The 19226-nt window shown below is 49.0% G+C and overlaps 1 protein-coding gene across 1 annotated transcript in view; it reads right to left on the bottom strand.

The window, feature by feature from the left end:
- Positions 1-18801, bottom strand: part of MCAM (melanoma cell adhesion molecule) — a 33119-nt gene extending 14318 nt beyond the window's left edge. The window contains exons 1-4 of the mRNA XM_020792809.3: positions 18639-18801; positions 2133-2260; positions 486-696; positions 260-330 (exon numbers count right to left, since the gene is read on the bottom strand). Of these exons, the coding sequence (XP_020648468.3) occupies positions 260-330; positions 486-696; positions 2133-2260; positions 18639-18726 (498 nt within the window). The 5' untranslated portion in view covers positions 18727-18801. The remainder of the gene's footprint in view (positions 1-259; positions 331-485; positions 697-2132; positions 2261-18638) is intronic.
- Positions 18802-19226: the final 425 nt, after the last annotated feature.

The raw sequence follows: 19226 nt of genomic DNA, 5'->3' as shown, positions 1-19226 counted from the left end.
TCGTTCTGTGCAAGTTCCCTGGGAAAGCTCCAAACCTTGGCTGGCCATGCGTGATCTAACGGGGCTTTGAAGGCATTCCCGTTATTCAGAGCCTTAAGAACCACCGGACTGGAAACCAGCAAGGTTTATGTTTCGGAAAAAGGGAAAGCCTGGAGGTTGAGAACGGGAGCTTCTGCACCCACAAAGCAGATCCGAAATCCAACCTTGTGACGCATGACGGCCCACGGACGAGACGCATCCACGCCCGCAAGGTTCTCACCTCGTACTTCTCAGAGTCCGACGCCGTGATGCCAGTGTCTGTCTTCTGAATGACTGGTGGCTCTGGGGCTTCTGGAATGGGAAACACACGGAGGGCAAGGATGAGAATGAGGCCAAGGAAGACAAAAACCAAAAACACAACAGGTGCGCACCCGCTTCTTTTCCTGCCTTCCAAGGCGAAAGGTTCTCCCCTCTCGCCAAGGCTTGGCACGTCCCGGATGACTTACTGGAGACTCGCAGCGTGGTCCGGTTCTCGGCGACGCCGGCGCTGCCCAAGCCCACCTGGCAGATGTACACCTTGGCGTCCTGCAGAGCCACCTGGCGGATTTCAAGGGAGAAATTGGCCAGGATGCTCAACCGGTCCTTGAGCTTGGGGTCCGTGTTTTGTTCTCTGTCCCGGATCATGGAGATAATCAGCTTCCGTTGGGTTTTGTCAAACTAAAACAGCGAGAAGAAAAAGAGGGCAGGGGTTGAGGACGGTCCCCAGGGAGACGGATACGAATCGCCCATGTCTACGGTCGACCTTTCTTAAGTTTCCAAAGAGGTAAGTGTGTTAGGATGTTTCAGCAACAACAAAACCCAAACCGAAAAATAGTGTGGCTCTTTAAGACAAACACACCGATTTCCATGTGACCTTCCTAGGGATTGAAAGCCATTTCCTTCAGACACCAGAAGCCTCTGGAGACGACCTGGGCTGTCATCTGCAAAAGCTCTCAGAGACGCCCACTTGCTGTGAATCTTATCAGAGCTACAAGAGTTCTGATGTGCTTCTCCTTTTTGTAGATTCCTTAGAGGCTTCAGTGTTTGCTGCAAATCAAGTCCTGCTGAACAGGGCTTGGCTTCTGGGCAGACACATCGTGATTTGATGGCCAACGGGGTCCTTTTTGGTACTGATGCCTGCTTTGCACAATGTTCCCGAATCAGTCGTTTCAGAAAGTGGTGTGTAGAAACTTTGCAAAAAAAAAAAAATTTAAATACAATCCATTGGAAGCATTTAACGAAAACGTGCAAAGGTTACAAAGTTAAATCATTAGGGCTGAGTCTTCAAAGAAGAATCCACCTACAATATTTACAATGTATCTACTGTAAATATCTAAGCAAACAAACCTAAATCTTGTTTACTGAAGTTTCTTTAACTTCAGGAAATCGGGGCTAAGCTTGACACAGTTTTTGCTCCCGGAGTGGCTGCAGGGTGGATCAGTTGCCACCTGGGGGCAGCGTCGGTTGTTCAGAGAGGGATTAAAAACCAAGTTTCGACAACACGGCCGGCTCCTGCTTTGATCAGTTTGGCTTTCGACAAATATATTTTTGACAGCTTTCGGCTGACGTTTCAAATTCCAAACAGAAAAAGGGACAGTGTGCTAAAATGAGGAAAAAGGACGCCATCTTTTATTGCGTCCTGTGCAAGCTTCTGGAGTCCCACGGAGCTCCTTGTCAACCCTCGGCCGCAGCAGCTGCCGCCATTTCACGTGGAAAGGCCTGCAATTGCATATCAAATGGTGATTTATCACAGCCCTATAGAAAGGTGTCATAACGTGGAGCTAGAGGGGAAAAAAGGAAGCAAGGAAGGTCCAGGGCTACAGAAATGAGGATGATGATGGGAATAAAGGAAGAGCAGGTAAGGAACAGCGCTGGTGGACTTCTCTAGTTGGATGCAGGATGGGGCCACGGAAAAAGTGGGAGGCCAGAAAGAGAAAGCCTAAACAGGGAAGACAGAACAGTCAGGAAGTCAGAAGGCGAGAAAGAAATAACAGAGGCCAGCGACAGAGTATATACATGATGAACTGCACAGAGCCAGGTTGCTTCCCGAATCCTACCCTTTTCCTGCAGAACTTTTTCATATCCCCCACCCCCTTTTTTTGGGTTGAACTTACAGAGTGCCAGTGGATGTAAGCATAGCTGCCGTTCTCCGGGAGGGAGAACTGGCAGGGAATGAGGGCGGTCTTCCCCATTTCCACCTCCACCACCTCCGGCATGGCGACTTCGCCTTCTCCAGATACTCCTGAAAGAAAAGAGACACATCAGGGGTGAGAAGCCACTGCAAAATCCACCCTACTTCCAGGGGGAAAACCTCTCTCTCCTCCCTCCCTTCCCCAAAACTTCCCGTTGGACGCGGTGGAAAGGAAAGGAGTCCGTCTTCCTGGGTGGAACGCAACTTGCATATGGCCTGGCATTTCTGGCATAAATAACAGAGCTAATACTAGGCATGCTTTGGCATCTGGGGCAAAATCTCACCCGTTGCACTCTGAGGCATGGCCATGAACCACCACCACCCCACAGACACAGAGGATAAGAATCCAGAGTCCCCTCAAAGCCAAAAAGGAAAAAAAAAGTTTATGCTTTAAAAAAAAGAAAAAGAAAACAGATTAAGGGTTTGGAGGTGTTGCCACTATTTAATTTCGTAGCGGCCTCCAGGAGATTCAGCTCTAGAGTCGGGCGCCTTCCAAGTTCTGGTACCCTGGGGCAAAGCCACTGTCGCTCCAACACCCCCCCAGCTACAGCCCTGCAAAAAGATCCGGTTCCACCTGTTCAGCAAAGTCTTTCCGCTAAAGACCGGACAAGCTTTTAAGAATCCTGTGGGTCCTTTTTTTCCCCCTCCCAGCTCCAGGAACCTTCAGGGACTGCTTCATTTGCATCCGGGGGGGGGGCTGGTCCCCTTCCGCCTTCCCACCCCAAAAAAATGGAATAAAAACAATCAATTTTTTGAGTAAATCATTTGTAGTCTTGACAACATCCGGTGGACAGGATTGATTAAAACGGAGCGCAAGGAACCACGATGGCCAAGCCTATTCTCACCAGAAAAAGAAAGGGGGGGGGTCAACCATTAAACTATCAGGAACTTTATGGGAATTGCCTGTCCCTGGTAGGGTTGCCTGGGGATGTGGAGGGTGCTGGCCTAGACGAGTGCCTTTCGTGGAGGCTAAGAGAAGAGATCCTCGGGGTGTATCTATGCCACGGGTTTGAAACACGTTTGAGGTCGTTCCTTCTCTCTAGGAAACCATTTTGGGGAGAGCCGGGGAACTCCTCACAACCACACACGGCAAACCTCAGGAATGTTTTTTGGGGGGAAACCATGACAGTTTAAAAGGGTACAGAACTAGCTTGTGAGGTACACGCCACAAATACGTTGGTATTGGGGTGAAAAGTCCATAATAACAGCAAAATCTTAAGCACAAGCCCACCGGAGCATATGCAGAGTGTCCTTGGCTTACAAAAAGTCTGCTCCCCCCCCCCATTCCGTCTCCGGTACCTGTTCGGTTGAAAGCATCTCCCCATCCATTGGATCAAAAAGGTCCAGGTAACCCAACTACACCTCTTACATCCCGTCTTTATATATTCTGCCCACATGAATTAAACCGGCTGCCAAGGCAATAAAAATAAACGGTGCGCAAATCAGCGGGTGCTTATATTTCCTTCCACCACCCCTCCGAAGGGTGGGTGTTCACAGCTTTTTTCAGACTCTCAAAGAAACCCATGACACCCCCCCCAAAAAAAAGGTCAAGATCTGCAGCTTTAAAGACGACTTCCTTTGGTCAAAACACATCTTCTCGCTTCCTCTTTCTTCCTAAAGACAGACCAGCTGGAGTGGGGTGGAAATCCTCCTGCCCTTCAGCCGTGAGTCACACAACTGGCTTCTCCCCAGAATTTGGCCCGGGAAGGGGGGTGGTTTCCAGTCTTGCTTTTTAGGGCCAAGAAGGGGGTAGAAGGGAAGGGATGGCAGCCACACTTCCTTTCAAGACGGCCGCGAACAGGCGGCTCTTTCCATCCATTGCACGAAGGGGAAATGGGCTGCGCCCCATCCCAGGTTAGCAAGGAAACAGGTGTGAGGTCCGGGATCTCTGGGGGGGAATCCACAAGCAACACACGTGCGCGGCTAGCAGAACGGCCGGAGGGCTTCCCATGGCTCTCTCCGCTCCCCCTCCTCACTCCTAATCCCCCATCCCTGCCTCAAAACCACTTTGAGAGCAACACTGCAGCATCCCCCAAGCAGATTGTCAACCTGGGCTACTCCCCCCTCCAGCGATAAAGGGTTGTTATGTGTGTGTGTTTTGCTGAACATCTCCTGGGGGTTAAGGTGTCCAGACAGTTGGGAAAAGCATAAGTGCATTTAGCTCAGGGGATTAAAACAACCCTCCCTCCTCGTCCCGAAAGCAAATCCCAAATCATGTCCAGGGATGTGCTTGTAGCGCTATGGGGCAGTATATAAGTCCAATAAATAAATAAATAAAAATGTTTTGATTGTGTGTGTGTGTGACCAGCAATAATGGCCATAATAACCCCTTTTCCTGGCCTGCCCTCGGCGTGGGTTGTGTCAGTGCAAGAAACCAGGAGCAAAAACATACACATAAACTTAGAAAGCCTTCCGCAGCTCCCCAAGTATTTGCAAGACAACAGTTTTAACAGGCGAGGTGTAAACAACTATATACAACTCAAAAGCATGCTTTGAAGATAGCCTCCAAAATCCTAGAATATTCTAGTAAAAAAATGGAAGGAGGGGTGGAAGGAGGTAGAAATCTTTCCCATTAGCAAAAATTCTTACACAGTAATGAGCCTTTCCCCCCCAAAAAATAAGATCTGATTTTCATTCTTGGTTTTTCCAGGCAAAGCCCACACAGCAGACTCTGCCTCCTCTTTCCACTTTATTGAATGAAAAAACAACCCCTTTTTCATGCGCAGAGTTGACCTGCACGAAAGGAACATAAGGAGATCATGAAGCTTGCATGCTTCCGTGTGAAGGAGAGTCTTTTTGTCCGTTTCTGAACAGCACATGGACTCAAGAAGTTGGAGGGGGGCCTCTAAGGCCATCCCCCCCCTCAATCAATTCAGGAATATCTGCCACCCGTAAGCCCCCATGGCAAGGTTCAAGCCACATCTGGGATTCTCTGCTTTCATGCTTCATACCCAATGCTCCCAAACACAGTCCTGCAAGCTGAGGGCCTGGGAGCGAGGCTGTGCGCAGGGGGGGGGGGATTTCTCTGCACCTGGTGAACCTCCGCAGCTCTGGGTTAGCACAGGCTGCAGCAAATATTTATTTATTTCAAATGTTTCTATATTGCCCCACCTAAAGAAGTGGCTACACATTTAGGAAGTAAAGAAATAAACGCCACAATGTTCACAGAAAAAATTCCTTCCCTGAAAGGGGGGGGGGGGAAACCAGGTGATTTAAAAAATATAGAAATGTTAAGCAGCAGCAAGAAAACATAAACAGCAAAAGGGAAGATTGAAATACACTTCAAGGACTGACGCCGCGGCAGATGGAGAGACACAGAGAGAGAGAGAGGGGCTGCCAAACAAGTCCTGCCATGTCTCAGACGTCTTCCGAGTTCTCTGTTTCAACACCGCAAAGGCAGAGAGAGAGAGAGAGAGAGAAACGGGGGCAGTTTGGGTTGAACTGGATACGATTTGCAAAACAGAAAAACCAACTTGGGTGCACCGACAGACCCAGGTGCCAAGGCAAGAAGTCAGAAGGGACCCGTACGGAAGCTCGCCAGCAGGCCAGCGGTTGGGGCTTACTCCTGGCTCAGCCCACATAATGGAGTCTCTGGCCAGATTCCAGGGGGTGGGGTGGGGGAAGGTAATGGGTTTACATTGATCCAGGGCTAGGATTGGGCCCCAGGGAGCGGAGGCAGAAAGGTGGACTGTAAAACAATCCACAGGATACAAAACGGGAGAAGGCACCCCTGGCATCTCCATCCGCAACAGGAATTCCATCTCTTCCGGACAACTGCAGAAACGCATCCTGGGAGACAGCGGTTCCAGAAGGACCCGCCTCCCCATTCCCCCAAGGTTAGGGGACCAGAAGATGCGTCTTTTCCTCCTCTTCCCCCTCCAGCCCAGAGGAAGGCTCTCTCTCTCTCTCTCTCTCTCTCTCCCTGAACTATTCGCCCCAACCCAATTTTAAAAAGTTAGCGGCCCCCAGGGATGGGGAGACAACAGGAGAGGAGGAAAGAAGCAACCCATTCAAACAAGGTTTGGAAAGGCTTTGGTGCCAGCACCGAAGAGCCATGAAGCAGAGGGAACAAAAAAACGGTCTCCGAAGTCCGCAGTGTACTCACAGAAGGTGCTTGCTTAGCAAACAGACAAGATGGATGGAGGTGTCAGGGACACACAGCTACTGCCAGGAGAAGCGCAAGGGAGTGGGGTGGGGTTGGTTTATTAAAGGGACTGAACAAACGCTCTTAAAATTGTCAGCGCCTAAGACCGGGAAGAGCCCACACAACCCCATTTTTCCTACATGGGGGGAGCCACCCAAATTAGCACCTGCTGCACCCCTTTATCCTGTAAAAATTGGCCAAAGAAGGGCCAATGGGGAGTGTGTGTGTGCGTGTGTGTGTGTTTTGTAACCCTAAAACAGCAACCTACTCTGGCCGGACATGCATCTAAGAGAGACGTAATCTACGTATTGGAATCAGGGACTGACAAGGGAGTTTTTCGTGAAGAAGGGCAAAGACTTAGTGTCTTCCTATCTCTGATCTCATTAAAGCAGCAGAAAGTGGATCAATTAGTACACCTGCTGCATCGTATGCAATGGAGTTAGTATGCTGTTTGTAATCTTGAAGATGATAGGACATGTTTTCCTTGCTGGAAGCTTGATCTTTTATTGTTTTTATTATTGTAAAAAATACTTGGAAACTAAATCTGTGAAGTTTTTTTTTTCCTGAGCCAATTCAGTCTGTTTGACTGGCATTGGTCAACTTTTTCTATGATGCCCCAAGAAAGAAAAAAAGTTTTTATCTATGAGTCAATTTCCTGGGGGGGAGAGGAATCCAACATGCCATGAAGTTTTTCACACCAGTACAACCCTGATGAAGTGGTTTTTGATCCACGAAAGCTCGTGTATATTTCGATTTTTTTTTTTAGTGGTCTATACAAGTATTGCCCATTTTTGCCTTTTGTATTTTATGATCTCCTTGGAAGTTCCTTTCCACAAATTTCACAGGAATAAACTGGAGATTGGAAACATTAATACCTAGATTTTTTTAAGAGGTAGGGTTGATGGGTTCACTTGGCCTTTTCAGGCCAATGAATAAATCAAAGCTTGGGAAAAGATGCTCCTCTGGCCTGCAGCCTGAAGAAAATCACAAAAATACCTTTTCCCAGCTCATATTCTGTCAGTGCTAGGGAAAAGGAAAGAAGCCTTACTTGTAAGAGTGATGCAAAACTCCACCTCCTTAGCTCAATTAAGACAAGGGTTAGAAACGGATACAGAAGATGGCTGGACCACAAAGCAGCCTTAATGGACCACCAGCTGAAGGACGGGAGCCATGCCTCCACTACAGAGGAGAATTCTCATGGGAGAAGATAGCATTTGGCTCTCTTTCTTTCCTTCCCTGGCAGTCCCATTACTGTAATGCATGATCAATATTCACTACATTTAGCCATAAGACTATTATAACCTTCTCCACCACAGGAAGGCTATTCCTGTCTCAAGGAGACCGAGATTCGTATGTTTGCAAGAATTGCATCTTTTACGAAACCAGGGCAGATTTCCAAGAACTGCTAACCAAAGTTTCGGCTGGCCTCCCAAAGTCTCTAAGAGGCTGCTTGGAGACAACGTTATGAAGCTCAGGAGCAATGGCTGGCCGGTGCATTTCTGTCATTGAGAAACCCCAACTCTCTCAAGGTCTGAGCTGCTTACAAATGATCTCTGTTCGGATGCCAGCATGCAGAACCGCACAGGCAAGGTGAGAAGGCAAGAAGCATCGGAGGAAGGTCACAAAAGGAGTTATACACAAATGTTGCTCCTGTTGAAATATTTTGGGCTGGTTGAGGCACTGAGCAATGACTTTTTAAAAGCCAGCCAAAGCAGATAGACAAGAGTCCACCTGAGTCAAACGTAAGTTGGCGAATGTATAAAGATGCGAGCTTCCAAGCTCCTCACAATTCTTTATCAGAGCAGGTTCCAAAGGCGCTTCTATTTGCTAGACTTGACCCCGACGGACAGGGAGCAGCAAAGCCACGCCAGATCTGATGTCAGAATCCCCAAGCCATCAACGTAACCCCCCCCCCCCGCAAAAAGCACCACTCATTTCCTGCTTATGGCGTGAGCTCATGGCCCAAGAACGCCCAGCGTGAGACACTAAGCGCCGGCCAGAAAAACGTGCCTTTTGTTAGCCTCCCGTCCCGAAAGCTGGCACACGACTTGTGGCCCACACGTCAAAGCAGCTGTTGCCAACACTCTCAGGAAAGGAAGGAGGGGGGGCACACGTGGGCAGGAGAGGGTGCCAGTTGGCAAAAGGGGAAAACCTCCTGGCTCTCCGCCACCTCCTCAGGCAGGAGGGGGTGAATGCACAAAAGGCCCCTTTTGCCCTTCTGTGTACGTCTGATTTTGGAAACACTGGGCTAACCACTTCCTCCTCCCTTTCGAACTGGGAATGAGCTCGCCGGCTCGCTCGCACACACAGACACCACCCCCGGGGTTTGGAGGGCAGGCCTTGGGCCCGAGCGGCATTCAGAGGCCTCTGCCTCCCACCCACCCACTTTCCAGAAAAGCAGGGGGGAGCCCGCCAACACAATGGCTTTATTGAAGGTCTCCAGGAGCCCCCGGGGAACTTTCCGAGCTGGGGCAAAGGACATCGGGCAGACCCGACGGGGAACAGAGAGTTCATTCTCCCTCAAAAGCCCTCTCCCGTTTCCAAAACGCCCACCCAGCTAAGGGAAGGAGAGGACCTTCGGACAGGCATGGGGGGGGGGAGAAGAACAGGACCGTCAACCTGGAGGGTCTTTATTGGGGCCCAATCCAACCCCTGCAAAGGTCCTTCTTAGTGCTCGGTCATAGACTGGTTGTAACATTATGTCAGAGACTCTACACTGGGATGATCATCTCCCACAAGTCCGGAGGCTAAGCAGACCACCAAAGGCTGTCGACTCCACGGAAAATTAAGCCAGAGATAGCAGGTCCTGGGTTCAAATCCCCGCTTCGCCATGAAACTCACTTTGTGACTTGGCTCGTTGCTATCTCCGAGTCCGGCCTACCAGACAGGGTTGTTGGGAGAATAAGAGGAAGCAGCACAGAGCTATGCACTCCAATTTTAGATATAAATGTAACCAAGAAAGAAAAGAGATTAAAGTACATTAAATTAACACAAATTAAACATTTACACTATACGGCTTCCCTCCATTGCTCAATTTGCTACAAGCCAATTCCAGATGAACAGAGGCTTCGAGAATAACTATCAAGTCTTTCTTAGGATATAATAAAGAACTTAATGTGCTAAAAAATATGAATTTGGCCACAAGGAAATTGAATCCCAAAAGCCCTTCTATTTCTCGTGTCAGTCCATGGTACACTCGCTCTTCCAAGGGCTCTGCTTTACAAACTCCGGGCATCCAGACTTCTTTATTCCAAGAAAAGGAGTCCTTCATACTCATTAGCTCTTGTTTAATTGAATGAAATCGAAAGAGAAAAACGAGCCCAGAAATGCAAGACTACACCAGAGCAGGTGGGAGTCAGAAATTGGCAGCTTGTATTATGTTGGCTTTGAAAGGATTCTGTCAAAAGCAGCTAAAAAAAGGCAATCAAGCCCAGAACAATATTATGACAGGAAACAGCAGAAGTCCCAGAAAGGGAAAAGCACAATCTGCAGCCTCACTTAACAATATCTATGTCAGAGGATGATGGAAAGCGGGACAAGTGGCCATGCTGGCTGGCGGATTATTGGAATTGTAGTCCAAGAAGCAAAGAACAAGTAATCCAAACTCTGAATTATTTGTAAGACTGAAAAAACAAACCAGGGATCCCCTCCACTATCCAATTTCTTCTTTTTTTCCAAAGCACAGCATTTAAAAGTTCTACGCTAGAACCCGAACAAGTGATGTAGAAACGAGACGTGTGTAGGGGTCAGGTGAGCGGAGAGACTTCTAGGGGATCATTAAATAGACGAAGCTACCACGGATCCTGCTTTCAGAGAAACATGGAGGAAAACGTTTGGAGAAACGGCGAGGAGGGAAGTCAAAAACGTTGTCAAGGCGAGAACGATCCGTATCACGAGCTACTCCAAGGGGCACGTTTTAGAAGCAGCTCCATTTTCCTTTCCCACCCTTTCTAGAGCAGATCTCTGCTCATTGGTTTGACATTGAACAAGACAGGAGGCCAGACGAACGCCAGAGAGCTGCCCTCTCGGCTTGGCACACGCCTGCCGGATAAGAAGAAGCAGGGCAAAGGAGATTGACGCTTCCCGTACCAATCTCGTCCTCCTCTTCTCTCCTTGATGACTCTCCAGAATGGAGGCCGAGAACTAACTCTCTTTTTTGCCAGCATGTGCCGAGAGGGTGCAAAGACAGGACAGGAGGGTCATGGGAGAAAGCTTGCCACAGCCTGACTCACTGGGCGACAGGTTGCAGACGGCCCGGCTTCGGCTAACCATATTTAGCCTGCCTAGGAACAGCGGAGACACAAGCCTTGCCCGCCAGCCAAGCATGACGGAGCCTTGCTCCATTCCCGAAGTCATCCTCAAGGACCGTAGCAGAGCATCCCCCCCCAAAAAAAAAACACAGGAGGGCTGGGAGGGAGCGAAATGGGGAGGCCTCTTTTCTCTCCACATGCTGGCTTGGGTGGGGGTGGATGGGTGGGGGTGGGAATAACAACTCGCTTTGCAAAGGGAAGAGGGCAAGTTTGCAAGCGAGGGAGAGAGCAGCCGTTGGACAGAGGAAAAAAAATGTCAAATAATAACGCATGCCAAAGGGGTGAAAACCAGCATCTGGAGGGGGAGTTTTAAAAAAAGAAAAAGAGCGAGGAAGTCTACTTGGAAGGAAAAACTCCATAGAAGGGAAAAGCTACGGCATTCTCCCTGCGGACCTGATTAAGAATGGGTTGCACATCTGATTATTTATACAGGATGCTGCACGCACTGTGTTATGGGTGGTTGTTATGATTATTATTTATAGCACACCGTGTTGTGCGCACAGTGCTCAGCAAAGCAGGAGAACACGCCCCTGCTTTGGAGAGTTTGCCACTTTAAAAAATGGGTAAGATAGAGGAAAATGAGAAGAGTAAACAGAGAAGAACGAATAATGATTTCATTTCTATACAGTATACTCCAGTTTAGCAATTTGTAAATGCTAAAGGGAAGGAGATATGGGAGCCGTGCCCAGAGGTCTCATGAGAAGATGGGGTTTGAAGCGGCCGGTCTCCTTCTTATCACCAAGGAAGAAGATTCCTTTTATGTATCAACGCACCTGCCAGGTTTTGCAGGTGAGGTTGTAAAGGGTTTCCTCAAGATTTCTGCAAGCAGATTACGCCTTCAAGGTGGTGATGGGGAAAAATCAATCCTCTTTTGCAGAAAGACATGGAAGGGCCCTAGGAGGGGCTGTCTACCTAAACCCACCAGAGGAGGATGCTATGGTTGCAACTTACGGGAGAATGGCCCAATTTTAGCATGTGTCAAACTTTGCCCTGATGTCAATTTCTGCCCCCAGGACCCACCTACCCCCCCCCACACTGCCAAAAGTATGGAAGGAAAACCGAAAACAGAAGTGTACTTCTGGGTTTTGAGAAATGTATCCTTGCCGGACCTTCCTGAAAGGTGGGCTGAAACCTATATAAAATTCTACTGGAAACTGCTGGGGCTTGGCAAAGGGGGAAAAAATCTTTTTTTTTTGCCAGCATCTGGTGGTGCTGGGATTTTTTTTATTTTTTAAAGCTGGGGAGGAGAATGCAGTCAAAGGGTGCACTTTGTCCACTCCTGATGTAATGAGCAGCAGTTTCTAGCTTCCATTTAAAATTACTTATATCTAGACACATTCTAGATGGGCGGTATATAAGTTTAGTAAATAAATAAATAAATAAATAAAAACATTGACATATGTTTTTCAAGACCGATTCCATTCTCTTACATAATGCATCTTTTTCAAGCCATGAAAAGTTCACAGGAAAATGTTAAGCATCAGAAGGGAGCTAGGGTACTTCTTAGCCACTGCAGGGAGCAACAGGGAGTTAAGATACAGGTACTTTTAAAACACTAGAATGAGCCATGGAACAAACTGCTTTCAGAAGATGGCTTTCTAAGGTTTGGGCAAAACATGCTGGGTGGCTATAGAAGTATGCCGGACTGGCTTTCCAGGCTCTCCATTTAAAAAGTAGCAGTCCTGGCAGAGAGATGAGAACAATTCAGTTTTTGACTACAAGTCCCAGAATCCCCTGGTTAGTTACACCAGGGGATTCTGGGCCTTATAGTAAAAAAGAGGCATTCTTGGGCTTTGGGTCAGCTTTTTTTCTTTGCCATAGGGTTCTCCACGGCTCCCTCTCTACCTCAAATCCTAGAAAGCCGATGCTAAAAAGAACAAGCAGTCGACTGCAGCCTAAGACACCATATATTGTGTTTTTTCTCTCTCTCTCTCAAGCATGTCTGGAATGGAAGGGAGTGAAGGGGTTTGGGGTGGGCGGTGTGCAGAATTACTACCATAGCACAGTCATGCCTTCCTTGCACGCCTAAACTTAAGCTGTTTAAGCGAAGCACATCTTCCTCCTGCTTTTTCACCTTTTTCCATTTAGATCAAGGCAATTAAAGACAAGGAGAAGCAGGGAGAAAAATCCCGACAGCCAGAGTTTGTAGTACAAACCAAAGACCTGGTTTGTCCCTGAAAACTGCCATTTTTCCTCTGATTTTCATTAAAATAAAAAGAGCCACGCCTCTAACGGTCTCAACAGCACACACAAGATCACCAAGATGACAAGCATGTCCCCATGGCCACTGTTAGGTCCACACCAAACATTTTGGGTGACCTTGAGGACCACGGCAAGCCGCCCCCCCCCCCAGCTCCCAGGACATTTGTACTTTTTAGAATCCAGAGTCTAAACTTTCAGCCAACGACGGTTTCCCAAGGTCCCTTCAGAACACAAGAAATTGGGGCCTGTTGAGAGATACAGGTACGAGCATCTCCAGAAAGCAGAGGTGATTCTAAGTGGCTCTCTTTTTCCCCCAACATGATCGTGGACGAAGTCAGAGGCACAGAACCCTTACTCCATTGCAGGGCAAAATCAAGTTTTGTGGCATCCTGAAGACTAAGGAGGTTTCTTTGGCATAAGCCTTTGGAGAGAGGCAGGAAGATTTCTGCTGAGTCTAAAAAAGCATGTGCCAAGGAAATTGTTAACCGGCTGCAGGACTCTTTCCTGCTTTTGCCACAAAGGTGTGCAGGTAGCCAAGAGATGGGTTAAGACAGAAAAGGCAAAAGTTATTTCCCCTCTCTTCCAAAAGCAAGGGTGCCTGTCCAAAGTGCTGTAGGGCTAGAAAAGCCCCAGGTGGCCAGCGGCCCTCGAGCACTGAAAAAGAGGTGATGTTAAGAATGGGCCTGGCCTTGCAATCATATCCTGGAGACCATCATCCTGCAACCCAAAGGCCTTCACCCCAGCAAAAATGCACAGAAGCTTGGCCGGGGTGAGAAGCAGGCCCTTTCGGTGAGGACAGAGGAACAGGGAGTGGAAATGCAGGCAGGAGTCCAGGAAAAAAAAAGGGCCTTCTTTGCAGGTATTTTATGGTTTGGCTTCTGGGATGAGAGAAGAGCTCATTTGTCACAAGGGACATCTCCGCTGCATATTTTTCTCAACTGCAGAGGCTGTTCTCTCTCTCTTCTTGGAAGGTGTATCACATTCATAATGTGCTTGTTTATTTGGGTTTTTTTTTTCATTTGAAGGCGGGGCAGGGGAGGAATTTCAAAATACAAAATTTAGACTGAACCTTGTCCAGAAGGCAATGCACAAGTGCTTTTACACCCACAGGAGAAAATGCTGCACTTGTTAGCATGAAACTTTTCTTGATCCTCAGCCAGCCCACTTAGGAGAGTCCTCTGTTCTCGACACTGAACGGTAGCTACAGAATCCTTAGCAGAAAGAGGGATATACCACATATACCATAAACTGAACCATTATCAAAGGAGCAGTTGCCTTAAAAACAAAGAAAATGACTCAACCTCCGGGACTGTTGTCAAAAAAGCCATGGTAGATAAAAGGGATTTCAAAGAGATTTCAAAGAGAGGCGGCTAGCTAGAGAAACGTCTGTAAATTTCAGAGTGTAGCTTGGAGCTTAAACAGAGACTGCAGCTTCTTTGCACACTATTTATTTATATACTAGTTTTCATGTACAGCCAAAAACGTGGTTTCTTTAGCAAAACACTGGCCTTAGCAGAATGTATTGCTTTGATACGACAAAGACAAAAATCTATAGGCAATATGTATTGGCTGCTACAGCCTTTTACATTAGCTGGTTAATTGCTCTGCCTGTTGTCTGCCTTGATTTGTAAAGCCCGTTGGAAGTTCATTACCTACCAGCGTTAGCCATGTAAATTCCATCTGCTGTATCCTATTTCAGTCTGCTCTCTTCCATACAACCATGTGCACTCTGGATAGAAACCTATGGTTTCAATATTGGACACTACGGGGTCTGAAGAACTTTTCTGTCATCCATGGAAAGTCAAGACTGAAATAAATCTGTGACTTTTCAAAGGCCGACAAGAATTTGGGTTTGTTCTGCCAGTGACACGCAGAGTTTTCGGCATGCACAGCACCACTAAACCACATGCATTCCAATCTCTGTGATCAAAGAAACAAGTGCAGGTGGACCAACAATAGGGAGTAGGTCAAAACCTCTGTTACACAGCGGATGTGACATCGTGACACACATTTTGGACAAGCTGTAGATGTCTTTCTGGACTAATGTTTCCAGAATCCCAGTGCTAGCATGGCAGGTGGCACAGGGGTCTGAAATCCACAAGACAAATATTTTTTCTGTTTCCCTTTAAGACACTACCAACGAAAGTCCAAGTGAGCAATTTTCCCAAGCTGTAGGGTGGACGCAGATTCAAATCCTCCCTGAATTCTCCTATGACCAAAGCCGCCCAACAACACATTCTATCCGCAAGAGGCCTTAAATATGGAATACTTGTTTCAATGCTATTTTAAAACACACTTTTAAGCCTGGAAATTTCCACAGCACGGATCCTCGGCACACACTTGTAGAAGCCACCTGATGCAGACCGGCCATTGATCCACCTAGCCAAGTGCGGTTTACCTTGACAAGGCAGTAACTCTCCAAGGATTGCAGTGGAAAGACTCGCTCCTATCAGCATGCCCTTTCTTAACCAGGGGTTAGTAATTGATGCAAAGCACGTGTGCTTGGAGCCTGTCTCCACAGAGAGCCTTCCGGCTTCAGCCACAAGTTCCTAGCACTCATGAAGCAATTATCAACGTGACTCACGAACCCGTCACAGTATACGGTGCAGAACAGTCCTCTGCCAATTGGTGCTGTAATCCAAAAGAATAAAATTCCTGGCTCGGAGCCCTGCCAGAAGCACGGGAAGTACCGGTACCTCTCTTCCCAGACTGTCGCACATGTTAGCATTTAAAGTTTATGAACTCTGCAGGCTCCCTGCTCCACCCCACCCCGCCCCCACCCCCTAGCCGAAGAGGGAGCAGGTTGGCTAACCTCTCACAAGGACTTTTTTTCCCAGCAGCAACAAAACTCTACAATTCTCCAAGGACAGGACAGGAGAGCCCATTTTGGGGCTGGCTTTCAAACAGAAAAAACCAAGGGCGCTTTAATTCCGTAGAGCTTCAGACACCATCCGGAGCTTCCATTCCGGGAGTGGGGGAGGTAAAAGGTGACTAGATGATGATCCTCTTCTCTGATACTTTTTCTCCCGCCCTTGCTTTTTAATATTCTGCTTTTGTTTTTCAAACAATATACACTTGATCTTAGGTTTAGCAATGTGTTTGGCCACTCCAAGACAGAGGATAAACATTTTAATAAGCAATAATAGTGCAGCCTTTCATCTTAAGAAACTCTGTTGCCTCTTTTACTAAAAACAAGAGCAAAACCTTTAATACAGACACTTCTGTAAACAAATGAAAAGCACAGCCAAGACTAGAGAAGAATTATTTGACATTTAGAGAAGCCTGGTTCGTGCAGGCTCTCCTGCGCTGGTAATACTTAAATAGAAGCAGAATAATCACGTTTTAGGGCACTGCGCTTGTGTGTGTTTGTGTGTCCATCAGCCACATACACCCTCCCACCTCTGTGTGTGTGTGTGTGTGTGTGTGTGTGTGTGTGTGTGTGTGTGTGTGTGTGTGTGTGTGTGTGTGTGTGTGTGTGTGTGTGTGTGTGTGTGTGTGTGTGTGTGTGTGTGTGTGTCCATCAGCCACACCCCCTCGAAAGCCCATTTTGGCAGTGCCTTTCTTAGGGCCAATAGAAATGTCCCCAAAGGATGCAAATGGAAAAATGTTTGCAAAAAAATGCTTGCAAGGAAGATGAAGACCAACTGGGGTGGGGTTGGAAAAAGGGAACCCAAACTGGCCATCCTCCCAGGAAGGTGAAAGAGAGTTGCATTAATAGAGGATCATGCTTGATGTTTGCTACGGGGGGGGGGGGGGGTCATTGTTTTAAACTGAAAACATGGCCAGGATCATCCAGATCAGAAGGAACAACGGCCCCTTTTCCTTGATCCATGGCAGACAGCGTATGCTGTTCCCAGACACACACGCAGACGGTGCTGTGTGCTCAGAATCCCCCAGTGGCCCCATTTCTATGGGCAAGCAGGGGCAGTGGGTGGAGGGCAGGTCAGATCCACCTGTTGCCCCCTCCAAGAGGGTTTTTCGGAGCAGTCCACAAAAAATCTACCAAACTTAACCCTACACCCCAATCCAAACTCAGGCTGGGGCTTTCCTCTAAACTAGCAGAAGAAAGCCGGGGGGGGGGTTGTCACCCCCTTCCTAAGGGGTGGTTGCTCATTCCCTGCTTGCTGTAACCCCCCCCCCCCGGTACGTTAGAACAAAGCCTGCAGGAGACTGTGTTCAGGCCCCCTCCCCCAAATCCCTTCTTCACCCAGATCTTGTTTTCCACCCCACCCCAGAGTAAAGGAGGGGGACAGGTCTCAAGCGCTCCGCTTGCTGCAACCAAACCGTGCAATAAATAATCCACTGGAAAGAAAGCACGAGGGCGGGGGTATTAAGTCTGCCAACGCTGGGGTGGAGGGGTGGAAGGGAAGGTTGATTCCAGAACAGGAGAGCTTGTCAAAGGATGCTGGTCACCGGAGAAAGGAAGACTTCACTGCAGCACCCACTTGGTGGAGTCCTAAAGGGGATGATGGCACCGGCTGATTATCTCAATGTTCATCACCTGCAGGGAGTCTTTTAAGGCAAGGCACTGTACAGGGTGCAGCCTCAGTTCTGCAGGGTTCCAAATACTGTATATATATAAAATATATATTTTAGCCTGCCTTTCTCCTTGAAAAGGCCCCGCCTATATAAAAATGTGCCTTTCAATGTGCTTTCATCTCGTATTACAAGACCCTGGCCTAGAACCCACCCAATATGGCTAGGAATCTGAAACAAAAGCCCAAGAACTGGGGTAAGGGGGGGGGGCAAAGAGGGGCAGGGAAGCCACCCCCCCTTCCTGAAACCATCCCTAAGGCAGGTTGCTTCCTAACCCCAGAGCCGCCTTCATCCTCATCCTTCCCACCCCACCCCAAAGAGGGGGTCCTTTCCCCGGTTTGCTGCCCAAAATCCAACAGCTCAGGCAAAGGCGAGAGGGGCTCGTCCTTTGCCGACTAGAGTGGGAGGTCTGCCTGGCTTGTTATTCTTTTTTTAAAAAAATTGTTAACAGAAATCGGAGACGCCCCAGGCACGCACACACACACCCCTCCCCAGCGCCCCCCCCCGACCTGCGGGCGGGTTCGCTCCCTGGCGCGCCGAGCCAAGCCAGCCCACCCGCCTCCTTTACCCCCCCTTTTTTTTCCACCAGTTGCAAAGCGCTCCTACTCAGAAGGAGAAAAGAGAGAAAGAAGAGGGAGGTGGGTGGGTGTGTTTTTTGCAGAATGCACACCCTGCACATTGCGCCGCCGAGAAAGCGCGGAACCCACCCATCACCTTTCTTTCTTTCTTTCTTTCTTTCTTTCTTTCTTTCTTTCTTTCTTTCTTTCTTTCTTTCTTTGAGTCCTTTGCAAATACAGTAAACGAATCCCATGCTCATCACACACACACCCGCAAGCATCTTCTCCTCCCGGCTCAGGGCGCAATGCAAACCGAACACAAAGGGACCCCCCCCTTTTCCCCAAAACGCTTCCAACGCCCAGCCTCTCCCCACGAGGGGCTCCCGAGGCGCCAAATCCCGGCAGATGGATGGGGAGCCCGGCCGAAGGGGGAACAAAAGGCCGAAAAGAGGAGCGTCCACTTTTTTTAAAAAAGGAGCCAGCCGAGGCGACGCACCTTGATGGCAGGGGTGGAAATGTGTGTGTGTGTGTGTTTTCCCTTTCCCCTCCTCTCAAGGGGCGTTGCAAACCTTCCAACCGGACCCTCGGAATAATCTGCACGGCTGGGTTTTGTGGGGAGGGGGGTGGTTGTTTTCGGGGTGCGTGTGTGCGCCCCCCTCCCTTTGCAGCCCCGCACTCACCTCCTCTTCCTCCGGGGCCACCGGTGGCCAAGACGAGGCAACACAGGCAGCCCAAGGCGAAGCGTCCCAGCCGGCCGCCCCTCGCCATGGTTCTTCCCCTGCGCCGCCGGAGAGCGAGCGAGAGCCCGAGTGCGGGCGAGGGAGGAAGGGCCGGGGGAGAGAAGCCCCCAAAAAGGCTGACGTCAGGTGCGAGGGAGGGAGGGGGGAGAGACTGCCCCTCTGCAAAGCCCCGCCCGCCTCCCTCCCTCCCTCTCTTCTCTCTCTCTTCTCCCCCCCCCCCCCCCAAAGGCCAGGCACCGGGGAAGGCGAAGGGCAGCCAGGCAACGAGGCAAACGCCCACCTCCAGACACGGATCTTTCCCCGAGCTGTGCCTAATTTCAGGATAGGGCCCCTCCTTCAGGGGCCGCTCTCTTGCCCGAAGCGCCCGGCTGAGCCTCCCCGCCCTCTCCATCCGTGCAGCAGAGGCAGCCCCCCCCCAAAAAAAAAACCACACCTCCCTTCCAGGGCATCATCAGAAGGTGGGCATCATCAGAAGCAGAAGGGAGGGTGCTTTTCCCGCCCCCCCTTCCTTTCCCCCTGCCGGGAGAG

This window comes from Pogona vitticeps, chromosome 8 (genome assembly GCF_051106095.1).
Source record: "Pogona vitticeps strain Pit_001003342236 chromosome 8, PviZW2.1, whole genome shotgun sequence".
Taxonomy (NCBI): Eukaryota; Metazoa; Chordata; class Lepidosauria; order Squamata; family Agamidae; genus Pogona; species Pogona vitticeps.
This window is presented reverse-complemented; position numbering and strand designations above follow the sequence as displayed.